General features: G+C 48.1%; 3 protein-coding genes across 3 annotated transcripts in view; 1 reads left to right on the top strand and 2 right to left on the bottom strand.

Annotated features, from left to right (window-relative positions):
* Nucleotides 1-6: 6 nt before the first annotated feature.
* On the top strand, nucleotides 7-2,650 carry LOC112459367 (the record flags this gene model as incomplete). Its single annotated transcript, XM_025023419.1, has 3 exons — nucleotides 7-79; nucleotides 301-578; nucleotides 675-2,650. Coding segments are annotated over 3 exons (684 nt in total), but the record flags the coding sequence as incomplete, so codon positions are not given.
* A 149-nt stretch (nucleotides 2,651-2,799) lies between these two features.
* LOC112459366 lies at nucleotides 2,800-9,817 on the bottom strand. The gene is given in 6 exon segments (XM_025023418.1): nucleotides 2,800-3,844; nucleotides 3,966-4,346; nucleotides 4,437-4,546; nucleotides 4,639-4,846; nucleotides 5,229-6,851; nucleotides 9,241-9,817. Coding segments are annotated over 6 exon segments (2,553 nt in total). The 5' UTR covers nucleotides 9,325-9,817; the 3' UTR covers nucleotides 2,800-3,697.
* A 1,166-nt stretch (nucleotides 9,818-10,983) lies between these two features.
* The window catches only part of LOC112459375, a 4,678-nt gene continuing 3,161 nt past the window's right edge, over nucleotides 10,984-12,500 (bottom strand). Inside the window, exons 5-8 of the mRNA XM_025023434.1 lie at nucleotides 12,395-12,496; nucleotides 11,900-12,194; nucleotides 11,514-11,781; nucleotides 10,984-11,447 (exon numbers count right to left, since the gene is read on the bottom strand). Of these exons, the coding sequence (XP_024879202.1) occupies nucleotides 11,385-11,447; nucleotides 11,514-11,781; nucleotides 11,900-12,194; nucleotides 12,395-12,496 (728 nt within the window). The 3' untranslated portion in view covers nucleotides 10,984-11,384. The remainder of the gene's footprint in view (nucleotides 11,448-11,513; nucleotides 11,782-11,899; nucleotides 12,195-12,394; nucleotides 12,497-12,500) is intronic.

Below are 12,500 nucleotides of genomic sequence, written 5' to 3' on the forward strand. Positions count from 1 at the left end.
AGGTTCTTCAATCTAGTCGACTTGCGTTACGGATGGGAGCAAAACAGTTTGAATGGCACCAGGAGTGCCTGCGAGGCTTGTATGCAACATCTATAATTATGTTATATTTTTTAAGAGAATATACAAAGTATTTGGCTTTGATTTTTAAAGATTTGTTGACAATATTTTATTATGCTTATATATTCAGAGGAATTTATATTCTTCCTCTATGAAATTCTTTCTGCGTTATTTCTCATTCAGCATGTAGTTCAAGCCCATGTCTTTCACAATATAAAACTGCTTTTGTATTATTTGTGACAGCGTGCACCGAGGCTTACACAAATCCGAACGATCGTTACGTCTGTAACTCTGGCTGTAATTTCATGGCCAAGCAACGAATTTCAGACCTATTGTCTCTGTTCACCGTCGCCATATGCATGGAGGAAAGTATAGATGTTTTACCAATGTCGCCCGACATACCGGAGAATGACATATTAACCGATCCTGGATTGCGCAAGGAACTACTCCCTAGATGGTGGGATTCTGATGGTTTCAAATTGCCACAGACGTATGTTAAAACCATACCAATGGACGCTAGGGTAAGCGAAACATTTTTCCACAATTAATACTAACGCTAAGCATATATAATATATTTTCGGATATAAATGTGAAATGCATAATTGATAAAATCGTAGACCGTGGATTACACTCTGTCCTCTGACTATTCGGGAGAAACTAGACAACCGGCGTCTACGTCTAAATCCGAATCATTTCAACGTGAAATGGAACAGGCGAACGATGTCTCCGTTCCGTCTTTTGTGTACGGACGAGTTTACGTGATTTTTGCTCCTATGATAATGTCTGCAATGACGTTATTTCTTATATCGAAGAAAGATATCTCAGATAAAAACATGCCTTATAAAAATATCAATTCTTCGTCCGATGTTGCGTTATTTATACCGGATGAAGCGGTGATGTACAAGGTGCCACCACCTAAATACAATGAATCGTCCAGTCATGCCATTTAATTCACAACGTTTCGATGATGATTTAATGCGAGATGTGATTGTATCGCGTTTTAAAAGCCGTAGCATAATATAATAGTGCAATGATACAAATATTGATTACTGTGAATATCTCTTTTAATCGCGCTTTGAAAGTATAGATTACATTTGCAATAAGTGCCATATAGAGAAACCAATTTTTTTTTATAAAATAATTGGTGATGAAATATTTGCACATGTGTGCATATGTAGCATGTTTAGTGAAACACAAGATGAAGTGATAACCATGAAATGGCTGGCAAAGACAAGCTTGTTCGGCGACATAAAATTTTCAAATCGAACTGCGCTCTGTAAAATATCGAGTTTTTCGAAGATTTTTATGTTGATAATTATATTACAGACTGATCTGTTAGTTTTTGAAGTGTGTATATATCAAAGAGAATACAAACTTTTAATATCAAAAATTGCGAAGCCTTTTTCGTCTTTTTTGAATGCAATTGCATAATTTGTATATGTATATATTTAAGCCAATATGTGAATTATATATCATACAACGAACAAGTTCAAATTCGCAGAGGAAATAGACGTAAAACTTTTTCAACGACAATATAGGTACATAATCAAAATGTCATTTGAGTTGATCGCTCTTATTGTTTCGTGGCAAGCCATCATCCGAGAGTCGAAACGATAATAGTACAATATATAAAATGGAGAAGGCTTTGTGCGCGTCGTGATATATTCAAATCTGTCTATAAAAAAATATTGTAAGGTATATATAAATATTTTGTATTATACAAAGATTTATGTCAGTCTTTTTCTTTATAAAAGAAAAAAAGGACTGAAATATTTGTTCATACGAAGATTGTTTCAATTTCGCGTTTTTGCTAGATTATAGAATTGCATTTGCAGTTTCTTCGGCACGGTATATTGTACTTAACACTCACGTAGCATCGGTGTGATCGAAATATTGTATTCCCGTAAACAAGATACATGTAAGAATTACAATTATCTCTGCCGATTATATGATACATACATATAATCAATATAATCCATACACGCATTAGTATATACACGTATTCCGCACGAATCTTTTCAGAATTTTTATAAAGTCTCATCTGTATCATATATTAGAATTTATTTATAGCGTATATATTCTAAGGTAGTATATTTGTTACACATACATAACACATTCTTAATTTTAACAGCGAGCAATATGCGATTAAAGTCTTATTCTTTATTTAAAGAGATACATGAGACGGTGAGGTGTCATGATACTAACGCGCGTTACATCTGTATATATATATTATTTACAGTGTTCACTAGAAAATTTCCATCGTAACTCCTTTTACGCTACTTATTCTTGCAGAACAAGAATAACGCTTTTTATTCTCACGCATGAAAGGGTAACGATGTAACTAAGTTTTTATCTTTTTTTTTTATACGATACATATCGACACGTGTGAGAATATATTGAACGTTTTGTGTGAGAATATATTAAAATCTTTATGCAGAGAGCGATTGATTTTATTAGTGTCATGACGCAGTCTTGAAAGTTTCAAACTAAACTAAATTTACATGTAATCTAGGAATATATGTATAAAAGTAAATGTTCAAGTTCCTGTTTGTAAGACTTATACTTCTTGAATTAAATGTCATTGTTACCGATATACCGAGTATAGAAAGTAAGATTTTGCGCGTGTTCTCCTTCAATGCAATTTGTTGAAAGTAAGCTCGAGCATTTTCTGCGTGTCCGTGCGTATCTCGAGAGCTCCGCAATTAGATATCAGTTTCTGGAGGATGTTATTACTATAACGTATTTATAAATATCAAAATATTTATTGCATATTAGAAAAGTACATGTAAAACCAAAGTATCGTGTTCCTTAACTGGTAGCATCTTATGTAACTACATTCTACAAATAAATGTGCTACTTCCTATATGTAAAACTTGTGAAAATAAAATACAAGTTTACGTGACGTAAAATCGTGTAAATCAGTCGATAATTTCTCTTTTTCCGTTTCACACGTCCAATGGCAATTGTCGGAACAAACAGCGTGTAGAATTTTCGATACAGGCTTAAATTTAACGTTAACAAGTAACAGTTTGGACATAGAAAATATCTGCCCCTTTTTATAAAATACCGCGAAAAAGGCGGAAAGTATGTACATCGAGTGTACATAATTGCGCGTGTACACACATTCACGGATCGGTACCGGTTTGGTTTGCGACAAATCGTTCGCGGATCTTATAAACACGTCTCATCTGTACAATGCGGAGCAGTATCTTGAAGTCAAGTTACATTCTTAATCTATGAAAAGGCTTAATTTGTACAAATTATATGCACAATGTCGCGAAGATTGAATTTATGCAAGTTATCATCTATATTATTGCCAATGCCAATAGAGTTCGAGATTACTTCCGTGCTTTTTCAGAAAATGTCCCGATACATTCCCAAAGCGGGATTCAACAGCAAATGAACCCCGCTTCGAACATTCAGGAGTCTCGTTACTTAAGGAGCACATATCTGATATCCTTATTGTAAGAGATCTTTAGCACTATGCTTCATATGTACAACGTGGAGACTGTCTACAAACTAGAATTACATCGCAATCGTAATCTAAAAGATTTAACTTGTGAAAATTGTTATAAATTAAATCTCGCAGATTAAAATGCGTACGATATAAGAGATCAATTTTGGGCACAATTCGTCTGTATTATTGCCAATACAATTCGGGATCGTCTCTACGAAATTGAAGCTTCAAAACGTGTCGGAATATCTTCAGGGCAGGGCCGAGCAGCAAATTAAGTCCGCACAGAACATCCTTTCGACTCATCATTAAAAGCGCGTGGCCGTCTATCTCCTGAAACATAAATGCAAATAATGCTTAGTGATAAAGGGCAACAAATGCAAACAAACGTGGTGTATCGAAACAATTATGCTAAAAATATTTTGTCCACCTAGTAGAGTAATTAAACTCTTACCTGCTGCCGGAAGACTTCGGCTTCTTTGGGAAACAATCTAGCAAAATATTGATACACTTGCTCGGAAGTCCAACTCCTCGCGTCGGGAATATTCAGATCGATAGGTCCTTTAGGACCATCGTCTTCCATCTGATCGGAGGAACCCCTCGTAGGAGAAACCTGCGGACTCAGAACCGGCGGTAAAATAGTTGTACTGGACGGGCTGTCCGGTCTGCTTGTTCCGTTGACCGAATTAGTGTTCTGACTGTCGGTCGTCTTGCACTGCTGTTTCTGCGTGCACTCGTTGCAATACCATTTGGAGTTCGATTTTATTGTGACGCGAGACGTGTGACAGAAATAGTGATAGGCATCGTCGCAGCTATAACACGTCACTAATGGACCCTGGATCGAGAAAAAGAACGAAATGAAAATTAATTAACGGGATAAAAATAAAGTCACGTGAAATGCGAATAAAAGGCGTGATAAACTTACAGCGTCGGAGGTCTCGCAGCATACGGTACAGGTTTTACAGCGCTCGCACTGCCAATTGCTATTAGCTTTCTGTAGTAACTCCTCTGGACTGTAAATGCAACTCGGATGTGCTGCAAGTATACGTAATATGCATATGTGACACGTCAATAAGAAATTAAAAAAAAAATAATTGAAATTAGTTCTAATTATATTCAAGAATTACCTCGCACTGTACAATCCCTGCAAGCTACGAGAGCCTCCAGTTTCTCTTTGGCACACAGGCTGCACTGCCTGCACGGTCCGTCTTTGACAGTTGGCTTAGTAACCGAATCCTGAGAGTCTTGCATCAACAAATTTTTATTATTACCTGGTCTACCTCGTTTGCGCTTTACCAGGTTGTTATCCGAAGGATCAAATACTTTTCTGGCTCTCTGAAATATAAGAATGAGAGAACACATAAGACGATTCATCAATCTCTGAACGATTCGGATGGACATCGTCAAAGAAAAAAAATTTAGTTTTAAAGGACATATCAATAATTTTTATACATTTGGCATTTTTTTTAAAGATTAACATTATCTTCAATCTTGAAATACTTGTGCATAAATTAATTCTTCTTGTTGATCTATATATAAAAGTATCCATCTAAGGTCATCCAGAAGTGAATAATTTAGAAGACAACCTTATATTTTGTGCTTCATGTGCAAAATATATATTAAAGTGAAATTACATCCTAGTTAAAGACGTATTTCAAAATATTTACAGTTTCCTACAAATACTACACTACATTAACGTACAGAAAGTCTACGCTACCTTCCGCCTGGCGCTACGGAATCCACTAGTGTTGTTTACGTTGGACGGAGTCGGGGACGTGTTCGTCGACGAGCTCCTACCGGCGTCCTCGTCCTCGCGATCCTCGCTGGACCGTTGTCCAGTTTCCTCGCGCTTCTCCCGCTCGTCCTTGCCGCTCTGCTGGTAGTCCTCGAACTTGATCTCGATGTCCATACGGTCGTCCGTTCTCGCGAACAGGCGCTGCTTACGCTCGGCCTTGACGGACCTCTTAAGGTTAGACGTCGTCTTCTGGACATCGTTGCTCTTTGGTTCCTCCTTGACATCGTTCTCCACGGTTGTCGACGTCGGCGCTGCCACCTCCGGGGAATTGCGTTCCTGTTGGCCACCGTCGACGACGACGCCGTCGCCGCCGTCGTCGCCGCCGCCGTTGCACGTCACCTCGACGGTCGGCGGCGACGCGCTGCCGCCGCGCTCGGCGTCGTTCTTGTCGCCGCTGACCTCGTAGCATTCCTCCTTTCAAACACGCTGCTGCTGCTGCTGCAGTTGCTGTTCCAGTTTCGGACTGTCGTTGGCCTGCCGCGAGGACGATCGCGACGTGTTGTTGGACGTGGTGTCGGTAAGGTTATCCGTCTCGTTGAACTCGTAGAGCTCCGCCGCGGTTGCCGTGGCCGTGGCCGTCGCCGCTGCCGTTGTCTTGGCCACCTTGGGCGTTAAGCCGTTGGTGCCATTGGTGACGGTGCCGTTGGTAGCAGCCACCTTACCGACACGCCGTTGCGTCGCGTTGCCGTTCTCCAGGGCGCAGGCGACCGCCGCGGAGGAGGACGGCTGCGTGTCGGCCGCGCCGCCGCGTCGCGACTGTGTCGCGTCCGTCGTCATGTCGGACGTCGCCACCAGCGAGTAATTGCCGTTGGACAGGCGCGCGAGATTGCCGCTCGCGACCTCCCGGCCGAGAAACTCCTCAACCACGCGACGCGACGTCGGGCTCGAGACGCCGTCGAGGAGATGCTCGATCAGGCGGCAGGCCGGGACGCCCTGGTCAAGGTAATCGGGCTCCTCGACCACGAGCTCGGAGACCGCGCTCGATACCATGCCCGTGTTGAGTTTCTCCTTGAGGAAGCCCTCCGGTCGATTCTTGAAGAGCTGCAGCCGCGTCCACTTCTTCGCGTTGCGGTAACTGGTGTTACCCTTGTAATCGACCTGGATCACCTTCTCGACCTCGATCAGCCGATGAAGATCGGCGATCGTGTCGCGCGCGTCCACCGCGTAGTTCCGTAGGAGATAGTTGCAGATGCGATCGGCATCCGGGCGCGCTTTGCGCCGACGGAGCTGATCGATCGCCTCGAGTATGTGGTCCTCGTGCGTGATCCGCGGCGCCGCCTGCACCGGGTCCTCCTGCATCTTCGTCATTCGTATCGATATACGGGGCGCGACGCTGCCTCTCGCTCTATCGCTCCCTCCTCTCCCTCTTCCTCGCCCTCTCCCGCGCCCTCGCCCTCGCGATTCGGCCGGCCGCCGCGCCGCTAACCGCTCCTCGACCAACACCGTCCTGCCTCCTCGTTGCCGGGGATGACGACGACCCACGTTGCTCACGATCACAGCTCCGATGTCCGGATTGATAATGATCTCACCTGGGCGCTCCGGGACCTTCGCAAACCAAACGCAGACTTGTGATTTTTGGAAACAGCGCGCGCGCGCGAGAGAGAGAGACCCGCGACCACGATCCACACGCGCCGGACGTTTTCGCGCGATCCTCTCGTTTCGGCGTGAACGCGCGCGCGCGCGCTCCGGTTTCGGCGTGTCTCGCGTGTACGTGCGCCGCGCCGCACCGCGCGCTGTCGATGTCGGTCCGCTGTCCGCTGTCGTACGTCCGTAGGTCTGTCCGTGTGTTCGCCGCACCGCGCCGCGCCGCGCCGCACCGCGTCACGCCGTACCACGCCGCATCGCGCCGCACCGATACCAAATTTAAATTCTACGTTACGGGACCCGAACGTGGTCCCGAGGATTCCTCCACTTCCGATATCGTCCCGGCGGCAGGCTCTTCCGTTTCGTGCACGTCGGAACCTTCGCGTTTCGGTCGCGCTTTCTGCCGTGTGCCGTCTCTCGTCGCGGGAACCGCGCGGATCAACTCTCGCCCTCTCTCTCTCTCCGTCTCTCACCCTCGCTCTCTCGCCGTCGCGCTGACGGGCGCGCTCTATCGAGCTCTCGCTCTCTGGCGCGGCGCGCGCTATCGCCGTTGCCGCCGCCGCCACCGTCACCGCCGCTGCCGCCGCGTGTCCGCGCGATAAATCCGATCTTCGTGCCGCACATGACGCAGCGACGCGACGCAACGCGCGCTCCTTCATCCGGAAACGGGCCCGACGCAGTGGAGGAAGAATTCGGAGAAACGCGACGCGGAGCGCGATCGCGAGTGATCGAGGGCGGCCGACGGGTCGATCGGGCGCGCGCGTTATGGCAGCGTAGCGTGAAACGCGCCAAACGTTCCTCACGCCGGAGCGACCCCTCTCGATCGGAACGCGTCGCGCCGCGCCGCGCCGCGCCGATCATCGCCCGATATCTCCTCGCCGTCTATCGCGGTGCGTTTCCGAGAAAAGTTTTTGAATCGAAGCGCTCCGCGCTTTTATCGCTCCTCCGCTCCTCCGAATCGCCTTGCCACGCGCGCGCGGGTGCCCCGCGGACGCCGCGCTCGGGAAGAAAAAGAAAAAAAAAACAACAAAGGAGTGCGAGGCGCACCGCGAGGACACCCGCGCGCGCGTGATAATCTCTCGCCGGCGCGCCGCGGATCGAACATCGAACTGCGGAGCGCGATGCGCGTTTCACACCCCTCATCCGCGCGCGCGACCGCTCGCTCGCGTCTATACGGAGATGCCGGGAAAAACCCCGAGCGTCCGAGCTCGCGGAAAAGAAAACCTTGGTCGCGCGAAACTCCTCGATAGTCTCGATACGCCGCGCCTAAGCCGCGGCCAATTCGCGCGAACGTCCGCGTGTCCTCCAAAGCCACGCCGAGCCGCGACTCCAGACCGGACCGGATCGGCCGAATTCTCGCGTTCGTAAACAATGGCCACACGGGGACCTCCGCGGTGCCGGCACCTGGTCGCTCCGCTCGCCCTCGCCGGGACGTGGGTTGATTCGGCGCGCACCTTGATCGCCGCGATCGGGACGTACGTACGGTCCTCTCCCCGTGAGATGACACGCGCGCGCGAAAGAGAGACGAAAGAAAGGGGGGAGGGAAGGGAGAGCTCGGTCTCGGTGACTCTTTTTCTCCACGCGCGCCGGGGGGAAGTACGCGCCTGCTGCACTTACCTGCGTGCCGAAAAGCGCGTAATAAATGCGCACCACCGTACCCGGGTCCGCGCTCACCTCGGGCCGCCGCCGAGCGTAAACGTTAACGAACGGGAACGTAACCGGGCGCGTGAAGCGCGCCCCACGTGTCGACGCGACGACGGACCGAACGCGATCCTCGCGACGTAACGCCCGACGGGTGTGTGCGAAAGAAGGTTGCGCGGCGCGGAAGGAAACGGTCCGGACTCCGGGATAAATTCGCGCGAGAAGGAAATGGCCACCCTAACCTCAAACGAACCTCGCACAGCCGCGACGACTGTGCGAATACCAGCGTGAATACGTCGGCAGCAGCCGCGGCCGCTACCGCGGCAGCGGCGGCGGCGCGTCGCCGGACGACAATGTCGCTGTGTGCGTGCGCGCCTCTACGCGCGCGCGCGCGATCGCGCTTCGCGTGTGTGCCGGCCGTACACCGGCGGGCGGCGCGGTTCTCTCGGCAAAACGACTCCGTTCTCTATCAGGATCTCAGCCTCGTCGACGCGACGTCGCGCGTCGATATACGTATCGGCGCGCATCGACGAGCTCGCTCCTCGATCGCTTTCGCGTCGCGTGCGCGGGCGCGCACGGCGCGGCGACGATGCTCATCGGCCGCGCGGCCCGCGTCGCGGCCGGGTCGGAACGGGGATCTTTCAACGGCGGAGAACGCGGCTTGCCCGAATCGGATCGAGCGGATCGATACGTAACTCGCCAAACTTACCAAACTTGTCGGGAAACGCGTCTCGCCCTCGTCGTCTTTCACGCGCGCCACTGCCACCAGTGCCATCGCCACCGCCACCGTCATCGTCGTCTGCTTCTCGCGCGCGTGTCGTCTGCTTTGGGTCTGCTCTCTCTCGCACGCGCGCGTCGTTCCTTTTTCACGGTGCGACGTGCCCGCGGTAGCCGCGTGTACGGTCTTGAATTTCTCAGAAAAGTAAAACGCGATCGTCTATCCGTCGCGTCGAACGATCTCGAGTAGCCTGGAGTAGCCTCTGGCGGCGCGCCGTTTGAGCCAGGCGACGCGCGATCTCTCCCTCTCTCTTTCTCCCTCGCCGGCGGAGAAGAATGGCGCGTTAACCCAATCCCGGGGCCTAAACGAACTCGATTTCCAACACGTACCTGTGGATAGCGCGACGCGGCGCACCACGGACTTCCGAGTCTCGTACCTCGATCGCCGCGGGACCGTTCACGCTCGGTCCGATGGACGCGCGCCGCCAGCTGCGCCGATTTCGACGGAAAACAAAACGGAGCGCACGCCGGCCGCGAACGAACGCGCGGATATGGACGGACCGCCAAGATCAGCCAAGATGGCACGCAACGCGCAATTCTCCCACCGGCGGTAGGGCCGGCCCGTCGGCCGGCCGGTGCCCGACGCCTTATTACGACGTCACCGGTGCGGGCGGGTCCGTAAAGCCGCCCGCAAATAACCCGGCGGAAATTAACACGCCGCACAATAGATGCAACTTGAGTCGAAACGGAGATTCAAAATGGATGGAAGAAACGAAAAAGTTTTTTTTTTTTTTAAGAATCCGCAAAACCGGTTTGCGCGAGCGATGCGATTCTCTTTAATGTCCACCACTTCTATCAACGCAGATTAAGGGCCGGTCTCACAGTCTCCGATTAACGTGATTCTCCGATTAAACTCACTCTGCATCTCTTTCTAACTATCCCCCTAGAAAGAGACGAAGAGTGAGTTTAATCGGAGAATCACGTTAATCGGAGACTGTGAGACCGGCCCTAACTTTATCGGCTATCGATACAAGAGCGATAGAATTTCGCTTACGGGACAGATATATATCTGTTGTTTGTTTTCTCTAATTGATCCCTCTTCCCGTGCGTTAAAAACTTTTCTAGAAATTATGGTTCTACTTGCGTCAACGAAATATCACGATAAGTTAATCGGGTTAATCGTTAATTGGAAGCTAATCGGAATTCGATCCAGATTGCCCCTCCCCCTCAACCCGAGGGTTTATCTCCGCAGTGTAACCACGCTCTCGAATTACGATGTTGTGAGTTGTGATCGGAAAGTGAAAATCGAGGAACAGTCAGTACTACGGAATTCAGCTCTTTCGATATTAACTTACCCAAGTTCTTCTCGAGAAAGAAAATTTTCGGGAAGGACACACACGCATCGCTCGCGAAGCCAGCATCGCGCTACAATGTTGCTTTTATCTTGCCGAAAACCGCGACGCCGCTGGTGCCTCTTCCGCTTTCGGCCGATCATGTGATCATGTGTGGCGTTGCGCGCGCACGTGCATACACGCGTACGGTGAAAGTGGGAGGCGACGCATGCGCGGAGCGATCGCACGGGTCGCGGTCGCAGCCCGTTCAATTTAAAATTTTAATCCTCGACGCGGAATAAATAGCATTTTTTTTTTAATGCCACACATAAAAACGTAGAACAAAGTTTTTCATCGACATTTCAGATGGCGGGGAGGGAAAACAATAACTTTAAGGCAATCAATAAAATTTTTCAAAATTATCGGGATTATCCTGAGCGTTCACATATAATTCGTCTTTCTCTGAATCTCTCATTAACTCTTTCACAAACCTGGGATCTCATTATCGCATTATTTTAAATTTAATTTGAGTCGTTTTTGTCAAGTTGCGTAAATAAATTCATCAAGGATACACACGTTTGCGCATAACGCTTTAATGAGACTGCTTCAGGATTGGCGAACGGTCGAATCGCACACTTTCTCGCTGCATATTTTATTATAAAACGTACAAGTATATCACAAAAGTAAATTAAAAAAACCGCATCTCTTTCTTACGACAATTTCTATAAGAGGCAATCTCCGGTACACGATCGGTATCACAACAGCGCGATCGTGGTTTCGATCTCCTTCTTCTTTCGCTTCGTTCTCACGCGTAATTGTTCTCCTTCTCGGCAAAATCACCGGTACTGTGTCGCTTAATTTTCGAAATCTGCGCATAAAATGCAAAAAACCAGTTGGTACGATGATACTCGTACGAAAGACGTCACAGACGTACCAAGTTAAGCGGCTTGACTTTCGCACTGACTCTGTTAGATTCCTTCAGCGGACTCTGCCGTATCTTTCCGGCATTCTGTTTCTCGCTCACAGGTGAGTATCGGTGGAAATTGATTAAGCTCCTGTTCAAGCGCTGCGGAGACTGCGGATTATTCGTATTGAGCGACGAATGATTCCTCGGCGGCGTCAGGAACCTTGGAATGCCGTATGCGTCCGTTCGCTCACGCGTGGGTGTTGTACATTTCTTCGGGGTCGGCAGCTTAGACGTTCTGAAATATTAAGTAAATCCGATCGTTACGTAATCTTGTAAGTTTCTTTATTTTCTATGCTCTTGATAAATGACAGACTGGACAGATGGATCATCGTTTCAAGTCGATTTGCTCTTACCTTTTAGGACTGCCCTTCTGTTCATCGCTGCCGCTCATGTTTACATACGTAGTCACCGGCGAAATATCACAGGAAAGGTTACGTTTTTTATTAACAGACGTCAACGGTGCGTTCTTGGTTTTTTGGCCGTCCGGCGTTGACGAGGCTATCGGTTTGGATTTTGCAGATTTCTTAGGCACGCAATTATTATCCGAATTAGGGGTGCTGCTGATTATTTTATTACCCAGTGGAGTAGTTTTGTCGGAGTTTGGTGGAGTAGTGATTTGAAAAGATGTCCTTTGTCTCGCGACTGATGCTACATTGTTGTAAAAATTAGCAGATTGTATTATCAGTTAATAAAATGTCAACTCTTACATACTTGATAATTATAAAAGTTATCAATTTTTATAATCATAAATTATTAGTTACTTCTGTTTAATAAGAATTCGAGGATATTATTACATTATTAGTTAATTAATCAAGTGTTCTTAAGTTCTTTCAACAGATTAAACATACCTCTTTTATTTTGCATGTTATCTACAGGATGCACTGCTTTCATAGGACCTCTTTTACTGACTACGTCCGATCTTTTCTTCAGCTTATTTTTAACATCGCTTATACC

This window comes from Temnothorax curvispinosus, unplaced genomic scaffold, assembly GCF_003070985.1.
Source record: "Temnothorax curvispinosus isolate PA1 unplaced genomic scaffold, ASM307098v1 QBEX01009776.1, whole genome shotgun sequence".
Taxonomy (NCBI): Eukaryota; Metazoa; Arthropoda; class Insecta; order Hymenoptera; family Formicidae; genus Temnothorax; species Temnothorax curvispinosus.